Source organism: Peromyscus eremicus, chromosome X, assembly GCF_949786415.1.
Source record: "Peromyscus eremicus chromosome X, PerEre_H2_v1, whole genome shotgun sequence".
Taxonomy (NCBI): domain Eukaryota; kingdom Metazoa; phylum Chordata; class Mammalia; order Rodentia; family Cricetidae; genus Peromyscus; species Peromyscus eremicus.
Window position 1 is genome coordinate 109,271,887 of NC_081439.1, and position 18,022 is coordinate 109,289,908.

General features: G+C 46.5%; 1 protein-coding gene across 1 annotated transcript in view; it reads left to right on the top strand.

Annotated features, from left to right (window-relative positions):
- Positions 1-18,022, top strand: part of Bcorl1 (BCL6 corepressor like 1) — a 72,272-nt gene that overhangs the window by 37,116 nt on the left and 17,134 nt on the right. The window contains exons 8-13 of the mRNA XM_059250403.1: positions 331-411; positions 2,501-2,899; positions 7,713-7,936; positions 12,518-12,739; positions 15,009-15,175; positions 16,533-16,678. Coding sequence (XP_059106386.1) covers positions 331-411; positions 2,501-2,899; positions 7,713-7,936; positions 12,518-12,739; positions 15,009-15,175; positions 16,533-16,678 — 1,239 coding nt within the window. The remainder of the gene's footprint in view (positions 1-330; positions 412-2,500; positions 2,900-7,712; positions 7,937-12,517; positions 12,740-15,008; positions 15,176-16,532; positions 16,679-18,022) is intronic.

The following is an 18,022-nucleotide window of genomic DNA, read 5'->3' on the forward strand; positions in this document are numbered from 1 at the left end:
AGCTCAGTTCAAATGTAACGAACATACAACAACCTTTGAGTTATGTAGGCAGATATTCTACTTTGGGACATGCTGTTGAATTGATTGGGTGCATTGCTTTATTGATGCCAGTAAAAATGGCCCATCCCCCAACTTTCAAAACCACCATTCCCAAAGAGATGAGTAGTGGTGGTAGCATAAGGAGAGTCAGCTGGGGTAAGCTAGAGTAACTGCAGGGTCAACCCAAACCTTTTGGTTTTCTCATTGGAACATCACATGTGGGCTTTCTGGTTTATAGATTTCTAATTGTGATATTCCTGCCTTCTGCCCCCAAACCACACATCACTCCAGGTTCCTTGGAAAAGAAAGCGAAGAGCAGTTTCCGTGACTTCATCCCTGTGGTTCTGAGCACTCGGACACGCAGTCAGTCTGGTAAGACCAAGAGTAAAAGCTTGCCTTGGCTTCTTTGAAAAGGTAGACAATGGGGTTGATTTTGCCATTGGTGCAAGTAGACAGTTGGCATTTTGCTTTTCTGTGCTAAAATGACAGGCTCCTTGCAGGGACAAGAGAGTCCTGGGTAGGGGCAGAGGGATCACCTACACTTTTAGGTGGTTTGCTTAGCTATGTTACATTAGGGATTTGACATTAACTCCTGTTTAGAGCCAGTGATGGAAAGAGCAAAGGCCCCTGCCACTCAGGAAATTTTGATAATGCCTGTCACATAGGGTGATGGGATTAAAGCCTAAAGGTTGAATGTCTGCACTTGAGACATGAGATGCATCTGCAGCTCCTTTGCTGATATGGCAGAGAAGCTAGGAGGTCTTCCCTACAGAGGAATAGGAGGAGGTGGCTCCCACCCAAACTAAGAGAAGAAAGGTGCCATTGAGTGTTCTGGGCAGGCACAATTGCCTTTGGTCCACTGAACTTGTCTAGGGTCTAAGGAAGATAGTCATTTCCAGCTTGTGCTCTTTTTTTTTTTTTTTTTTTTTCTTTTCGAGACAGGGTTTCTCTGTGTAGCTTTGCGCCTTTCCTGGAACTCGCTTTGGAGACCAGGCTGGCCTCGAACTCACAAAGATCCGCCTGCCTCTGCCTCCCGAGTGCTGGGATTAAAGGCGTGCGCCACCACCGCCCGGCCGCTTGTGCTCTTTTCTGCTGGCTCTCTGTTGGTACACAGGACAGAGATGGTTGCCTGCACTCACTCAGATTTCCATGCAAATTGGAAGAATGGAGAAGCATGGCCCAATGAAAAGTCTATGATCTTAAGTCCTGTTAAGTGCCACCTCAGCACATGGCGAGCTCTATGGTAATTGGGGCTTATAATGATGGCCTGGAGGCCTCACAAAGTCCTGAAGTGTCCTCTGAATCATCAAAGAGTGATTACATTATGGCCAGTCCCATTTTTGTGTTAAACACATTGTGCTGTATTTGATTCTTTGGAAATTGGTGATTTCTGTGTGATCTCTATGGTGATTGTGTATTAACTGTAATATTAGATTAACTAGAACACTCTGTTCCCTGCCTGGTCCATATAATGCAAAGTTTAGTGGGCTAGTTGCTGTCTTTAAGCAGTCTGACCAACTTGAAGCTTTGGTCAAGGGCTGCTTTTTCCTTCCAACCGTTTCTTTCTTCTGCTGACCTCACTGGGGTCTAGAGATTGTTGAGTTAACATGGTAGTGTTGCTTCTAAGAAAGCTGTTAGATCTCCTGTAGTGTAAAACCAGGCCAATTTAGAATTGTGCTTTTATTGTTAGCAGCGTTAAGGGTAAGTGAGGAGAGAGAAAATAGCCTCAGGGCAAGGTGGCCCAGGAGAGTCGGAAAGATGCTGTTTGTCCCAGGGCAATCAGGAGTAGAGGGGGTGTGCTTTCCCAGCAGCAAGGAACAGCTGCAGTGGATGGGCAGATGGACTAGAAAGAAAACCCGACCCTTGAACTTCTGGCTACTCTGTAGGAAGTGGGATCAGTTTAATGGAAGTGGCCTGCTGTGTTCTACTGGGACATGCCTGAGTCAAGCTATGTCATAGGAAAGGGACTCCTTGCTTTTATGCTAGAGACACTCTTTTGTGATGATTCTGCTTGGCCAGGGTAGCTCTGTTGGCCATACTTGTGGAACCACAGAGTTATGGGGCCTAAGTTGTAATATCAGACTTCCTTACCTCCTTGCCTTCAGCTCAGATGTGTTTACTGAACAGCAGAGAACTGAGGCTCTCTTCTGCCCTTTATGCTATGTTTACCTCCCAGTAAACACTGAGCAAGAGTTTGTGAAATGAGTTCAATTAACACTGTGCCATGGATGAGTAACGGATGATTTTTAGTACTTCATAATTGTGTGGTATTTTAAACTCTATAAAACAAGTACTTAAGACTGAAAGACTTCAGTCCTGTGAGGTAAATGTACCAGTAATAAGTGACAGAGCATGAACTTGAACTCTGTTCTACGAATTCCTCTCCCAGGACAGTTGTGTCAATACCATACTTAATCCCTTGAAGAAGCATCTGAAAGTCTTCTGTATTTCTCATCCATAGGAAGCATCTGCAGCTCTTTTGCTGGTATGGCAGACAGTGACATGGGAAGCCAGGAGGTCTTCCCTACAGAGGAGGAGGAAGAGGTGGCTCCCACCCCAACTAAGAGGAGAAAGGTGAGAAAGACCCAAAGGGACACCCAGTACCGCAGCCATCATGCCCAGGACAAGACCCTGCTGAGCCAAGGCCGCAGACATCTGTGGCGAGCCCGAGAGATGCCCTGGAGGACAGAGGCTGCCCGGCAAATGTGGGACACCAATGAAGAGGAGGAAGAAGAAGAAGAAGATGAGGAGGAGGGCCTGGTGAAGAGAAAGAAACGGAGACGACAGAAGAGCCGAAAATACCAGACTGGGGAGTACTTGACAGAACAAGAAGAAGAGCAGCGGCGGAAAGGGAGAGCAGGTAAGGTTGGCCGTGGGGCTGTTAGTCCTGTTTTGAAGTCAACTAGGAATCTTAGGCCCAGTGGCATTCATAAGCCCTTCTCACCAGCTGAAGGCCTTAGGACTGACAGGAACTTGGTACTGTGGTCTTCACCTGTCACGGGAGCTCACTCAGATCCACCTTGAGTATGTGGCTTTGAATCTGGAAGGAAGGAATTCAAACTAGCCTACAGGTAAGCTGAGGACGTGGGGACCCTTACCTTCTGGTTTCTTATAGACATCTGAACCTGTGGTCCATGCCATGGTGACATTCTTGGCGTGGGCCAGTGTCATACTAGGGAGTTCTGGTTAGCTTGAAAGAGTCAAGTCTTGGAGGTTCTCCCTTTTGGGATCTTGGGTTTAAAAAGAAAGAGGAACCAGGTGTGGTGCCGGTCATCTGAGTGCTCAGGAGGTTGAGGTAAGAGGACAGCGAGTTTGAAGCCACCCTGGGCTGCATAGTGAGATCCTGTCTCAAAACAAATAAGGAGGGCATTGGCTGCCATACTTAGGATGCCTCTGCTTATAAACTAAAATGAAATGTAGTTCTCTAAAGGCAACAGAAAACCTTGAAATATGTAAAACCTGATATCTTAGGTAAAGCCATAAGGAGTTTTTTAGAGTCATAGTCAAGTTTTGAGATGACATAGGTATTTGTTGGTCCTGAGCTGTGAAAGCAGGCAGTTCAGAAAGAAAACCTTCTGTGGCCATGTCAAATGCTTTAAATATGATCATAGAGGGATAGACAAGAGGTTCACACCAGTATCCTTCATTAAGTACAATTCAGGCCTATTCCCATAGTGGGTTTCTAATTGAACAAAAGCCCATCTCTGGATTCCATAGGAACACGTTTGTCTTTACTTATTCTCTGACCGCTCCTCTTGAAGCAACAATCAATTGTCTCTTATAGTATATTCACTCTGAGCTGCTGATAAATATGTATAGTCCCCTTATTAGCTAAACAAAAGCAGCTCACATTGAGTAGGCAGTAGATCCTTGGTATACTATAATGCAAAGAAGGCTTAACCTCATTTCTGACTCATTTAAGTGGAGATATATATGATACCTATCCCTACACTTGAGGGTAATTGAGCTCATTTTCATCGACTATCTGAACAAGTGGGGCAATTTTCCCCTTTTGCCAGAACCGAAATGGATTGGTCATGAATGAGTTGTCAAACCATTGGCCTCTGCCTCTTGTTAGGATGATGAGAAGCTTTTGTATTACCCAGTCCTCTCTAATGAAGGCTGCTTTCCTAGCTTGGAAGCTTCTCATAGAACTACCAGCTCTTTCTTTTTATTTTTTCTTCTTTTTTTTTTGTGTGTGTGGGGATTTCTATTATGTAGCCCTGGCTGTCCCGAAAATCACTATGTAGACCAGGCTAGCCTCAAACTCACAGAGATCTGCTTGCTTCTGCCTCCCAAGTGCTGGGATTAACAGCATGTGCTACCACTCCCAGCTTGAGTTATCAGGTCTTTCAATCAGAAGGACCTCTTTAGAGTTTCCTGGTCCCATTTGCTACACAGTACACACATAGAGAAGTTGCCACAGCATTGTCATAAGGACTTAGCTAGCCTTTGCTAGGACATCTACAGTAAGCATTGAGAACACCAGTGATGAAGGTAACTTGTTTGGAGGCAGCCCAGACTGTTGAAAAGTAGATCATTCTCTTTCTAGGGTATGCCAGAGAGCTTTGCATTGAGGCCACTGGTGTTGGCATATCTCTTCATGCAGAAATTTCTTTTTTAAATATATTTTTATTAATTTTTTGGAGACTTTTGTTTGTTTATGAGTGCTTTCCTTGTATGCATGTCTGTGTACCACATTCGTGTACTACCTGAGGAGGCCAGACTAGGGCACTGGATCCTCTGTAACTGGAATTATAGATAATTGTGAACTCATGTGGATGCTAGGAATCAAACCTGTGTCCTCTGGAAGAGCATCTAGTGCTCTTAACCACTGAACCATCTCTCCAACCCATGTGGGAGTTTCATAACAAATATTTCTCTCCTCAGAAAGCTCTAGTCTCCCTTAGCTACTTACTATCTGGCTTTCAGGTAAGTGTCAGAGAAGTTGGAAATGGACAAACTAGGCAGATCACCCTACTTCTATCTAACTCTTATAACCTCTCCTTTCATCCTGTGCTTGGCTGTCTGCCTTTTTATTCTGTGAAAGAGGTAGAAAGACCCATTTCCATGCACCTGCCTGTCACCTTCACTCTGTGCCTTTGTAGGCTAGCATAAAGCTCTGGTTCTGCAATTGAATATACTCCAGAGCTTGCCCTACCATTGGTACATGAAATAGATGGCTATTTATTTTCCTCTTTATTGAATTCTGTAATGTGGTTTCCCCATGCTTCCTGCAGTTTTCACAAGGCAAAGTTCTGTTCCTTCCTCTTGCTTTAACCCATACTTGTTGGGTCAGAAGCCCTGGGTTAAGGCTGGGCATGATGGTGTATATCTTTATTTGCAGCACCCAAGAAGCAGAGGTAGGCGAATCTTCATGAGTTCTAGACTAATCTGGTCTACATAGTGAATTTCAGGCCATCCAGGACTATATACTGAGACCCTGTCTTAAAACCAAGAGGCCTGGTGGTGGTGGCGCACACCTTTAATCCCAGCACTCCGGAGGCAGGGGCAGGCAGATCTCTGTGAGTTCGAGGCCAGCCTGGTCTATAGAGCGAGACCCAGGACAGGCAGGGCTACACAGAGAAACCCTGTCTCAAAAAAAGCGAAATCAAACAAAAACAAAAGATAGCTGCTGGGAAAGTGAAAATCCATTTTCTTCATTGGAGAGACACTGGGTATATCATCCACACTCCAGGGCAGGCCCTGTGCTTCTTTCTTAGTTGGGCAACACAAAATGGATTCCATGGTTTCTTTGTGGGCTTTGTTTTGGTTTGGTATTTTTTGTCTTGCTGGTTTTTTCATTGGTTTTGATTTTTTTTTTATTTTTTGAGAGAGAGAGAAAGAACATGATGAAGTTGAGTAGGTAGGGGGTGGGGAGGATCTGGGAAGAGTTGCGAGAGGGGGAAAACATGTTCAAAATATATTGTCTGAAAAAAGTTTTTAATTTAAAAAAATCAAGAAAAAAAAAACTGAGTTAGTGTTCCTGCTGGAGGGGTCATTAGAGACCATGTAGCACGACATTTCTTGGACACATTGTGAGGACCACTAATACACTAAGTGGAATAAAGCTAGGGCTTCTTTGTTACATGCATAAGCTATAGCCAATTCATTCCTTTCTGTTATTGTTGTTGTTATTGTTGTCTTTGAGACAGGGTCTCTCTACACAGCCCTGGCTGTCCTGGAACTCAATACATAGACCAGGCTGGCCTCGAACTCACAGACCTCCATTTGCCTCTTCCTCCTGAGCACTGGAATCAAAGGTGTGCAACACCACACCCACCCAATTTTCCAGTCTTGAATGAGGACTCCTACATCTGCATCTGCCCTTGGCAATTTCACATATGAGAGTCCATGTCAAGTTTGGGGTGGGGGTGAGTTGAGAACTCTGTGATTTCAATCCCTTCATTTCACAGGTGGTAGGAACCTGAGGTTACAGTTAGTTCATAGCCTTATTGATCTGTTGTGTGATAGGCTCAGTGTTCAGTCTTGCACTGAAGTCATACAATAGTAATGCCTTAATCTTTATAACACTTTATAGAAGAAAATTTTGCTTGGATCACCCCAATTAATCCTGCTACCGTTTCTGGGACTTGAATTATATTCTCCCCATTTATAGATAGGGAAACTGAGGTTCAAAGAGATTATGGATTGCTTCTATTCCATTGCATAGTTAATGGTAAGCCAGGGATAAGAATGTAGTAGTTTTTAGTTGGTTAGGATGCTTGCCTACAATGCACAAAGGCTTGGGTTTGATTCCCAGTACTACATAAACTGGCTGGGGTGGAATATGCCTGTAATCCCAGCACTTGGGAGGTGGAGGCAAGAGAAACAGAAAGTCAGAGCCGTTGGTGCATGTTGAGTTCAAGGCTGACTTGTTACATAGTGCAGCAACAAACAAGAGAGACCCTGCCTCAATACAAGGTGGAAGGAGAGAACTGATACCTGATGTTGGCCTCTGACTTTCATATGCTCACTGTAGCACACATGTGCCCGCACTCACACAACTGCATACATATACACCCACACATACAAGCCATACAACTCTATTGTTAATACAAGTGAATACAACTGAATGGTTTATGTCACCTATACAAGAGGTTTAGGGCAGACCATATGGTGTGAGGCTCATGCTAGTGGAGTTTGTAGCAGAGCTTTTTGAAATTACAATTCTAGACACATGGTGCCATGTACCAGTGATACCAATGACTTGATTTCCAATCAAGGAAGGCAGTGGCTTTCTGCCATTACACATAAGTCAAGTAGGCTCATAATACCTTCTGGATTGGGGAATTTCTGTTGCATTGGTCTTGGTGTCTTCAGACAGTAACAAACAGGACAGTTGGGTGGGGAGAACTGAGATCATAAAGTCAGCCTTCTACTTTGATCTTACATCCCACTGTACTCGATACTTTAGCAAAACCGCTAAATTGTTTTCATTTTCGAGAAAGAAAGAGGATGGAGAAAAGGCTGAAAAGAGATTCTGGTTGGCTCTGGGCAATGGGGAGATCCTTTTTAAATGACCCACATTTTGGGGGCCAGCCAGATGGGCTGCCCTCTGCTGGCAGGGCTGAAAACTGCCTCCTGTAGATAGAAGAGGGATTTGTATGGCGAAGCAATAAAGGATGGTGTTCCATTTCTCTTACAGTCATTCTTTCCCGTTTCTTGTTCAGATTCAAAGGCCCGTAAGCAGAAGACTTCCTCCCAAAATTCAGAGCACTGCCTCAGGAACAGGAACCTTCTCCTGTCCAGCAAAGCCCAGGGGATCTCGGACTCACCAAACGGTTTCCTCCCAAATAACCTGGAGGAGCCAGCCTGCCTTGAAAATTCAGAAAAGCCATCAGGAAAACGAAAGTGCAAGACGAAGCACATGGCAAACGTCTCAGAAGAGGCAAGGGTGTGTGGCCACCAAAGGGATGAGCGTGGCGGGTATGGGCTAGAGAGGCAGACTTCCTACCAGGTCCCTCTGGCAGTATTTCCTCAGGGAGGATGAAGGAAACAAGTAGATAGGGGAGGTCAGCCGAGGTGTATGCAAGTATTTAAAACTAGCTCCAGAAGGGTGGGACAGATTTAAAGAGTGGAAACTAAAGTTACAGTTAACTCTATGGCTTGACCCCTGATTTCTTTTCCCCAACAATCTTTGTATCTCCTTTGAGTTAAGATACAGTTAAAGGATGTGGCGGTGTGCTAGCCTGAGTAGGTTGTTAACATCTAATCAAGAAGCTTTTGTCTGAGCTTAACTCACTAGACACCAGTCACGGAGCTCCCTGAGACAATCAAGGTAGAAGCCAACTTGTAGAAGCCAGGATTTGGTTCTCTAGATCAAGGTTTCTTGAGGGTCTAGGTTAGCTGCTTTTTCCAATCTGTCCCCTGTTCCTTTGCCTCTGGAGGAAGCCTAGGTTGGGTACTCACCAGTTAGTCAGGCAAGCATTCTTTGACTCTTTTTCAAAATCACCAGTTCATTTGGTTCTGATGTTCATAACAGTTGGTGTTGGTGTCAGATTCTTCCAGGTACCACTAAAGAAAAAAATAAGACAGTCCTCATGCTGGGTGAGTTTTACATTTGAAGGAAGTGAAGGTCCAGTGTGTACCTATGATAGGTATCTGTCATTGACAACCCAAAATCAAAAGGCCACGTTGGGCTGGTTTGGTTAGTTATGATTCTTACCCTTCTGTCTAGCTTTCAAGTAGGAATTCCCAAATGGTACTAGCAAAGAAAGGATGGATGCTTGTCTTCCCCCACCCCTTCCTCCGTCCTCCCTCATGAATCCTTGTTGCAGCTTAGACAAGGCACTCAGGTCTATTTTGCTCATCTTTTAAAATGGAGCTGATGCTCCTTGCCCTTTCTGTCTCACAAGGGTGCTTGCGGGGAACAAAGGAGGCAGTGTCTGTGACAGGCTTTGATAACCGTAAAGTGTTCTCTGAGGGTTGGTGTGCATCCTTGCAGTTCAGGCAGAGACAGGAAGGAGAGAAGCGGAGGTACAGCATGACAGACTGTGGCCTGGCGTGGCAGGATAGCCGTTCCCTGCAGCCCTTAGATTATGAGAAAGATAAGGGCTCACTGAGGAGTACAGAAACCTGCTTTGAACTAAGTGCCTCTTAGTTCCTGCTGCCACTCTTCTTATTTAATGTATGTGTTTGTGTTGTGTGTATACACATTCATGTGTATAAATGCAGATTCATGCCATAGCACAAGTGTGGGGTCAGAGGACAACCTTGACTGTAGATCTTTACCTTCCACCTTGTTTGAGACAGTCTCTTTGTTGTTTTCCTGCTACATACACTGGGCGAGCTGGCGTGAAATTTTCGGGGGATTCTTCTGTATCCACCTCCCATCTTCCCACAGAGTGCTGGGTTTATAGGCACTTGTGCCACAACTCCAGCTTTTGTATGGGTTCTGGGGATTCAAACTCAGGTCTCATGCTTGTATGGCAATTGCTTTTACCCACTGAGCCATAGCCCCAGCCCTCCTGTTCTCTCCTGAGTGCTTCTTGGAGGTAGGCGCTTGTATTCCAGTCATTTAAAGGACTTGTGTGAAGCGACGCAGTGGTCCTGCTTGCCAGAATGAGGACATGAAAGAAATCTGTCTGCCTCGGGAGGAGCCCTGGTTGTCAGTATGCCTTACAGTCTCTGACTAGGTGCTTTCTGCCTATTTCTGGAATATCCCTGGGATGTGGGTGAGTAGGCAGAAAGCACTGCCACCTTGAAGTAGTTCTGAGAGAGGTAGAGGTCCCAGGGTCCTGCCCCTTCCTCACCATCTTTCCTGGACACTCAGATGGCCCCATCCCACATAAAGGTAGCCCGCTGCTGGACCCTCAGCAGCACAGTCTTATGCTTCAGTCTGGTTGTTCTGCCTGGCGATGTGTCTGCTAAAACGTTCTCCTGGAGACGGTTTTGTCTCTCCCCAGGGCCTCCCTTCCTCCCTTTCGCCTTTCTTTCTCTCCCAGTCATCACCACCTGCTCCAGTTGCCCCCATGGCACGGGGCTTTGTAGTGGGAGGCAACGCAGGGGAGGGCTGGGGGACGCCCCTGCAACACTAAAGCGGGGCACTAGCCAAGGGCTTCTTCCCACAGGGGCTCGGAGCCAGGGGGACGAGGAGAGGGGGAGGGGTCCCCGACTTGTTCTCTCTCCTCCCCCTCCCAGGCAACCTTCTTGGCTGCTCTAGCAGCCTGGCCTCCAGAAAGAAATGTGCCCTTTGGAGCCTGGCTTAGCTTAGCAAAAACCTGGGTACATTACCCTGTGTCTTCCAGCCCTGTCATTGTAGTCTCCATCTTCCTGGTGATAAAACAGTACCATATCCTCATGGTTGGTGCTTTCTTGCTAGGGCTTGTACTTCCACCCTTGTGCTATAGAAACTGATCATGACCGCTTGTGATCTCCAGATTTACCAGAGGGCACTGATTCCCTGGACCTGCATAGTTTATCTGCTAGTGTTCCTTTCTTGACTTTATGTAACTTTCTTGGTAACTTTTCTGACTCCCCGGGGCATTTTACATGGATAACTTGAATCAAGTCAACACATAATTGTGATGGATAATGTACCCAGCTCTGACTTCAGTGCTGGAAGCAACAAAAGAGAAGGTGACAGTATGAACTGTGTCCCTAAGGAGCTAAAGAACTAGTCGGAAAGCTAGGTGTAGGGGGTAAAGAAAGATTGCTTGATCCCTGAGTTGGACGTCAGCTTAAGCAATGTAGTGAGACACAGTCCTAAAGGACATTTAAAAAGAAAAGAAAAGAAAAACAACCATACTAGGGGATGCAGACATCCCCTAGAAAACAGCAAGAAAATAAGGAAGTGAGGTGTCAGACTAGATGATTCTAAGTAGGCTCTGCATATGCAGAAAGAGGGCAGTGGGGCTACAGTGTTGTAGAATAGTGTAGAAGACATAGGTTAAATGAAAATTGGATGCTCTATGGGCTTTGAGTAAATATACGTGTTAGCCCCATTGTGGCATAAAAGATCACTCTAAAACCTAGTGGCTTTACACAACAGTAAGCATGTATTATCTCATAGTTTCTGGAGCTCAGGAATTCGGGCCAGCTTAGCTGAGCCTAATGTGGGGTTTTGCATGAGGTTGCAGTCAAGGTGTTAGGGCTACATCTATTTGAAGACTGGGAAGATGTGCTTCCAGTATAGTTCATGCACGTGGCTGGTGTGATGATGCTGGCTATTGGCAGGAGGCCTCTTTTCCTTTCCTCATGGATCTCCCCAAAAAGCTGCTGGCTTTCACCACAGAACATGATTTGAGAGAGAATCATACAGGAGCCACAGTGTCTTTGGGGACCTGGCCTTGGAAGTCACCCCCCCACACACACTTTTGCAGCTTCCTGTTGATTACCTAGGTGAGCCTTACTCATGTGGGAAGGGAGGTACATAAGAGCTTGACTGTCAGGGTCCTCAGAGTCCATCGTGGTGGACTCACCCTTAGTCTTTTTTCTGGCTTCGAGTAGATTCATGTCTCTCTTGTCTGCAGGGTATACTTAAACCCTGCTAACGGCCCTTGAGTATCATTCAGTTTCGTATCTTAGACTCTCAGCCACGTGCAGTCAGGCTGCTCCCATCTTTGAATACAGTGGTTCTTTCAGTGCAGTTACTTCAACACAGTTATTCCTCCTCTAGAACCTGAGTTTGATATACAAGTGACCTGTGCCCCCACAGACCAAGGAAGGTACAGGAAAACAAACATGGGAACCTTCTATGTACCTTCAGTTCAAAACGGGGCAGAGGGAAGCACCCATGGGTCACCTCTGAGGACAGAACTCTTAGAACATTGGTAGTCCATAGCCTTTGTAGTAAGTAGTTGGTTATCTCAGAGGCCCTCCAAGGGAGAAGAAAGGAATGCTCAGAGGAGTTAGGCTCTGGGTCAGGCGTTGTAACTAGTGGATGGCAGAAGCAAACTTCAAACCCAGCCCTGTCTGGTTCCAGAGCCTCACAGTCCACTGTTGTAGATGGGCCTGAATATACTCTTAGGCCATGGTATGATGAAAGACGGGGAAAGCCTGTGAGGTTGGATATGGGGGCAGGGTTATACAATAAGAGTGAAGGTATTGAACAGTATGACGAGTCAGACTGCTGTCTCTTGTGTTTCTTTGTTCTTATTACTTACAGACACGGCTTATCCAAAACCTCAGTGACAAGTAGAGGAGGCATGCCAAGTGCTTTAGAGAAGCTGAGCTGTCTCTACCCAATTTTCAGTCCTCCTGCCATGCCATGGCTTATGGGGCTGAGGATCTTATACTCTGAACATCCACCCAAGGAAATGTAGAAGCTTTGCTCATTTGGCAAAGAACCTCACATGGCTAGTGACTAGCCTAGCCTTCAGTCTCCAAGCTGACACTAGACTGGGCCACTTGGTGTACTGTCAGTAAAGCACAGCATGAGTGCAGATGTAGTAAGGTGGCTTTGGCAGCCAGATGGCATGGCCATGATGAATTGGATATGTTGCCTAGCCTGACCTAGGAGTTCATTTCTTTCCAGAGCAAAGGTCGTTGGAGCCAGCAGAAGACACGATCTTCTAAATCTCCTACTCCAGTGAAGCCCACAGAACCATGTACACCCTCCAAGTACCGAAGTGCTGGCCCAGAAGAGGCCTCAGAGTCACCCACTGCCCGACAGATCCCCCCAGAGGCACGGAGACTCATCGTGAACAAAAATGCTGGTGAGACCCTCCTGCAGCGAGCAGCTCGCCTGGGCTATAAGGTGAGTAAGCTCTCCCTGAGCAGGCAGGCAGTGACAGGATGACATTGGCCTGGACCTCAGGGAGCAGCTATGCCGTTGGCTCCTTTGGGGCCTAATTCTGGCTGGTCTCCCTCTGCTGTCGATATGGCCTCTGAGACTGCTCTGCCCCTTGTCTTATCTCAGTATGTGGGAAGGTAAGCTCATTGAAAAGTCAGCTCAGGATAAATGCAATTGAAATAGTACACAATAGCATCCGCTACATCCCTAGGCTAGGAAGGGGATTTGTTTTACCTTACCTATGTAGTGGCTCCTCCAACCAAGAGGAACATAGGGCAATTACTGTTCACACTTTAACTCCTGTGGTTTCTCCTCATTTTGACTTTCATGTAGAAGGGGCAAGAGCATGTTCACTAAACAAAGCCAGAGCTAACCCCACTTTCTTATACGTGGGAAGGAGGGCAAACAAAGCAGTAGTCATATTAAGGACTTTGATGTAAGCCTATTCAGGTATGTCTTATTGCAAAGAAAAACCCAGAGTTAGCAATATTAAATGATATGGCAAGATGTGTATAGTGGATTACCCAGGTGGTAACCCCAACTCCTGGGAGGTAGAGGTAGGCAAATCAGCAGTTGAAAGCTAGCCTCAGCTACATCGTGAATTCAAAGCTAGCCTGGGCTACCTCTGACTATCTCAAAAAAAAACAAGATAAATTGTGTTCAGTATCTTTTATGACAGTATTTTTGTCTGAGTTCAAACAAGTCTTTTGACTCCCATTTACCTTGATGAATTTACCTGAGGCTGAATGTTGGTATACATTTACATCCCTTTCCACTTTTTGTTGACACACAGATACCCTTTAATATGTGTCTTCGCCTTTCTCCATGATGATTTCTGGATTTATTTGTGGATGTGGGTTTAACTACATTCCAGAGTTCGCCTTCTGTATTAGGCTTTCTGTACCTATAAGTGTACAGACGGCTGTGCAGCTTTCATGGTGCCCCATCAAGCAGCCAGTTTACCTTTCTTGAATATTTAGTGTGGATGTCTGCATGGCTATCAGGGAGACCTGAATATGCACTGATAACCAGTCTCTGCGGAAGCAACAAACAGGCGAACATTGGAGAAGCCAAGACCAGAGCTGGAACCTGGTCTGGAGAAGAGTGGGCATCTCTGTTAGTGAGAGTGTAGGAGGTCCACGTAAAGGCAGCAGGAGGCAACAGGCACAGCTCAGGCTCACAGTAGCTTTCTCCACCTGAAAGTGTTGACAGCAGAACAATAGCAGGTACCATGGTCTGGAAGCCAGTCGTCCAAGGGCACTGCCAACCCCCATCCCAGTTTATTCAGAGCCTTGTCCTAGGCTAGCAGGAGTGCTTCAAGTCACTGGAGTTCCGCCTCTGGTCCTGTCACCTTGTTGCTTCAGCCCCAGGAAGGTAGGCATGATCTGAGGCTGAGGGACAGAAGTGTATTGTGGGGCTAGAGATGTAGTTCAGGTGCTTTGCCTAGCAAGCACAAAGCCCTGGACTCAATTCTCAGCACTGCATACACTGAGTGGAGTGCTCCATGCCTGGAACCCAAGTATTCAGGAGGCAGAGACAGGAAGAGCTGAAATTCAAGGTCATCCTTGGCTACATAGGGAATTTAAGGCCAGCCTGGAATACAGTGAGACTCTGTCTCAAAACAAGAAAACAAAACAGGAGTTGTGCTTGGTGCAGTGACTGGAGTGACCCTGTCAAGAACAGACCTCGCTGGGCCTTTAATCCCAGCACACGGGAGGCAGAGACAGGCGGATGTCTATGAGTTCGAGGCCAGCCTGGGCTACAGAGTGAGTTTCAGGAAAGGCTCCAAAGCTACACAGAGAAACCCTGTCTCAAAAAAAAAAAAAGAATAGACCTCCCCATCTGTGTCTTTTAAAGCTCAAAAGGTGAGTTCTGGGCAGCAGCGAGGCCGCTCTGAGGACCTTACTCCAGTGATCACCACCTAGATGAGTACTCTTGGCCAGTGATCACCACCTAGATGAGTACTCTTGGCCAGTGTTCACCACCTAGATGAGTACTCTTGGCCATAAGAAATGTCTTCCTCGTGCCAAGGGAACAGCTCAGAGCTGGGGCCCTGGCCATGGAGGCTGAGGACTGACTTTGTTCACAGAAGATTTTAAAATGTGTCTTTTGTTATCACATATAAAGAACAGGCTCTGGGACTTGTCAGACACTTGTGGAGTGGTAAGTCTAACAGGGAGGATTCCAAAAATTAGACTTCTCTTTGCTCACAGAGCTGTCCCCATCCCCACAGGACGTTGTTCTCTACTGCCTCCAGAAGCACAGTGAGGACGTGAATCACCGTGACAATGCGGGCTACACAGCCCTGCACGAGGCCTGTTCCCGGGGCTGGACTGATATCCTGAACATCCTGTTGCAACATGGGGCTAATGTGAACTGCAGCTCGCAGGACGGCACAAGGCAAGAAAGCTGCTCCTCTGCCAAGTCTCAAAACGCAATTCAGTCCTTCACTGCGGAGGTCTTACTGCAGCTGGGATACTTGCAGCATATCCAGCTGCTGGTGTCAAAAAGGCCTTTCCAGGAAGCCTTTGAAAGGATTTCTGTGGGCTGAAGGGAGCCAGCTTAGAGCAGGAGCTGATGAGTTCCTTGGTGGTCAGTCCATACTGGACTAAGGGAAGGCTGAACTTGTCCAGGCTTCATCCTGTCCCATGCCAAGTCCATTCAACCTTCCTGAATATTGTCCTGGTGGGCCACTTGTCTCATGTGGAATTGATGCCTTGGGATCAAAGCAGGAAGCTAATCTTGTAGTGACATTCCAGATTTGGTTTTTGTAATTTGGTCTCTGTGCACTTAAAAAAATGAGCTACCTGGGTCTGTGAGGTTAGCCTGGTATGTAAGGGCACTTGCCACCAAGCCTGACAGTCTTGGCTTCCCCATGATGGAAGGAGACAGCTGATTCCTGCAAGTTGTCTTCTGACTTCCACACACATATATTACATATATTCACGCATACGCACACACACAATAAATAAACAAGTAAGTGCAATGGCATATTAATGCATACACATACACAGTATAATATAAACACTCGCTGTGTTTTGGAGAAGTTACATCCACTCTCCTCAGAGGACCTACTTCAGAAAGGTTCCAAAGGATGCATTCCAAGTAGAAAGACCCAGATCAAAATGTGTAGGCTCTGCTTGGCTACTACCTGGTATGGAGCCTCTCTACACATCCCTGCCCTTGAGCAGTCATCTGGGTCCTTTTTTTTTTGTTTTTTTTGTTTTTTGTTTTTTGTTTTTGTTTTTCGAGACAAGGTTTCTCTGTTTAGCTTTGCGCCTTTCCTGGAACTCACTTGGTAGTCCAGGCTGGCCTCGAACTCACAGAGATCCGCCTGGCTCTGCCTCCCGAGTGCTGGGATTAAAGGCGTGCGCCACCACCGCCCGGCCGTCTGGGTCCTTCTTAAACAACCACCCACATCTGCTTTAGTTTTAACTTCCACCTTGTTCTCTGCTGAAGTAGTAGTAGATCTACACCGTGCTCTAAGATACTGTCTGAAGATGCAGGGGAACATAAAGGAGAGATAGATATGGGAGAGAAGAAAAAGAGATACAGAGAAGATAAAGACATGGCTAGATAGGATAAGAATTGCAGGCCAGGGGTGACTTCTCTTCCCTGAATCTTACCCACGTTGCATTGAGGATATCCTGAGGTCACCACAGTATCATGTCCCCTCCCCTCCCCCTAATTTGGTAGGCTGAAGCCTAAAATCTCCTCCCTTGAGTACTGTGTCACTGACTCTATATGACCTCCACAGGCCAGTTCATGATGCTGTGGTCAATGACAACCTGGAGACCATCTGGCTCTTGCTATCCTATGGAGCTGATCCCACACTGGCTACCTACTCGGGTCAGACAGCCATGAAGCTGGCCAGCAGTGATAACATGAAGCGCTTTCTCAGTGGTAAGGATGGACCAGAATTACAGCCAGAATCATCAGGGTTGGCCTTGGAGTCCTCAACCTGTGGTGGTGGTGGTAGTGGTGGTAGTGGTGGGGCTCTTCAATAACTCTGTCCTAGACAGCCCCCATGAGGGGTGTCCACCCTCCTCACATATTCCTTCAAAGTCTTAGGAATCTCTAGTTACTTTTAAAAGCCCCTTTCTGTGAGTGTCCACATAACTACCTCTGTTAGGCCCTAACCTCCTACAGGGACTCATTTCACCACTAGGTGTCTGGAGCAGGCCTCCTGATGGGAGATTGGCTATATACTCTTAGCTGGGAGCAAGATACGTTGACCTGTGCTATGAATGGAATGTCATTGGTAGAGAACAGATAATCCCCATTTTGCTGTTTCTGCAATCTCTCCTTGATTGTGATTAAAGTGGTACTTCTGAGACCCTTTCTGAAGCTTTATTCCTCATGGCCCTTTTCCCATGGTAACTTTGATATTTCCTGTGCATTCCAATATTCCCCTTCTCTCCATTTCCTCTCTCTTCCCCACCCTCCATCTTCTAGGGAAGTGTTATGTTCAGGCCCATAATCAGGGGCAGAAGCCACCACATTGATACTTTTCTCTCATGGGTAGCACTGTGTCTGCAGGTAGGCAGGTTGCTCTGACTGAGTTGGTCAGGAGGGATGGAGGAATGAAAGAGGGGAATCTAGTTTGAGTATGCTCAGCGTCAGTCCCTTCTGACTTTATCGCAGGAACCTTTAACCTTTTTGTGACGACATGGCTTAGTCCTTGAGATTGCCTGAGTGATGGGTGCTGCAGCTATGACCCTCCTCACAGGCTTCAGCTGTGCTAGAACAGTCTGTTCCATCCTCTCACCTAAGCTTTGGCCCCATTAGTCACCAACTGTCCCTGCAAAGGAAGCAGTATTCAGTTCCCAGGTAGGAAGTCATGCTTACTTAAGAAAGGTTCACTAAGTAGCTATTAATGGAGGAACTAAGAGAACCTGTACTAAAGGTTCCCACGGAGGGGGAAAGAGATGGGGAATACTACTTTTATATTGTAGAGGCTGCAGGGAGGCAAGGGGATAGATGACAGGTTACCTAGGGAGGTTTTGACTTGAACTCAGCCAACCTCCAGACAGGTCCCATTGAACTAACCCTTGAAGTATAGGCCTCAGGGCTTCCAGCCTGACTGACCTTGGGTGGGGGACTGGAGGCTTCCTTTTCCAGTTCTTTCCCCCTGGCTCTAGGTCTTTGAGCATCTGTTCTTCATGAGACACAGCCACTTAGAGATTTCTTTTCATTAATCACTTAACTTGGACCAACGATGACTGGTACTCACTTTAGCAGAGCCAC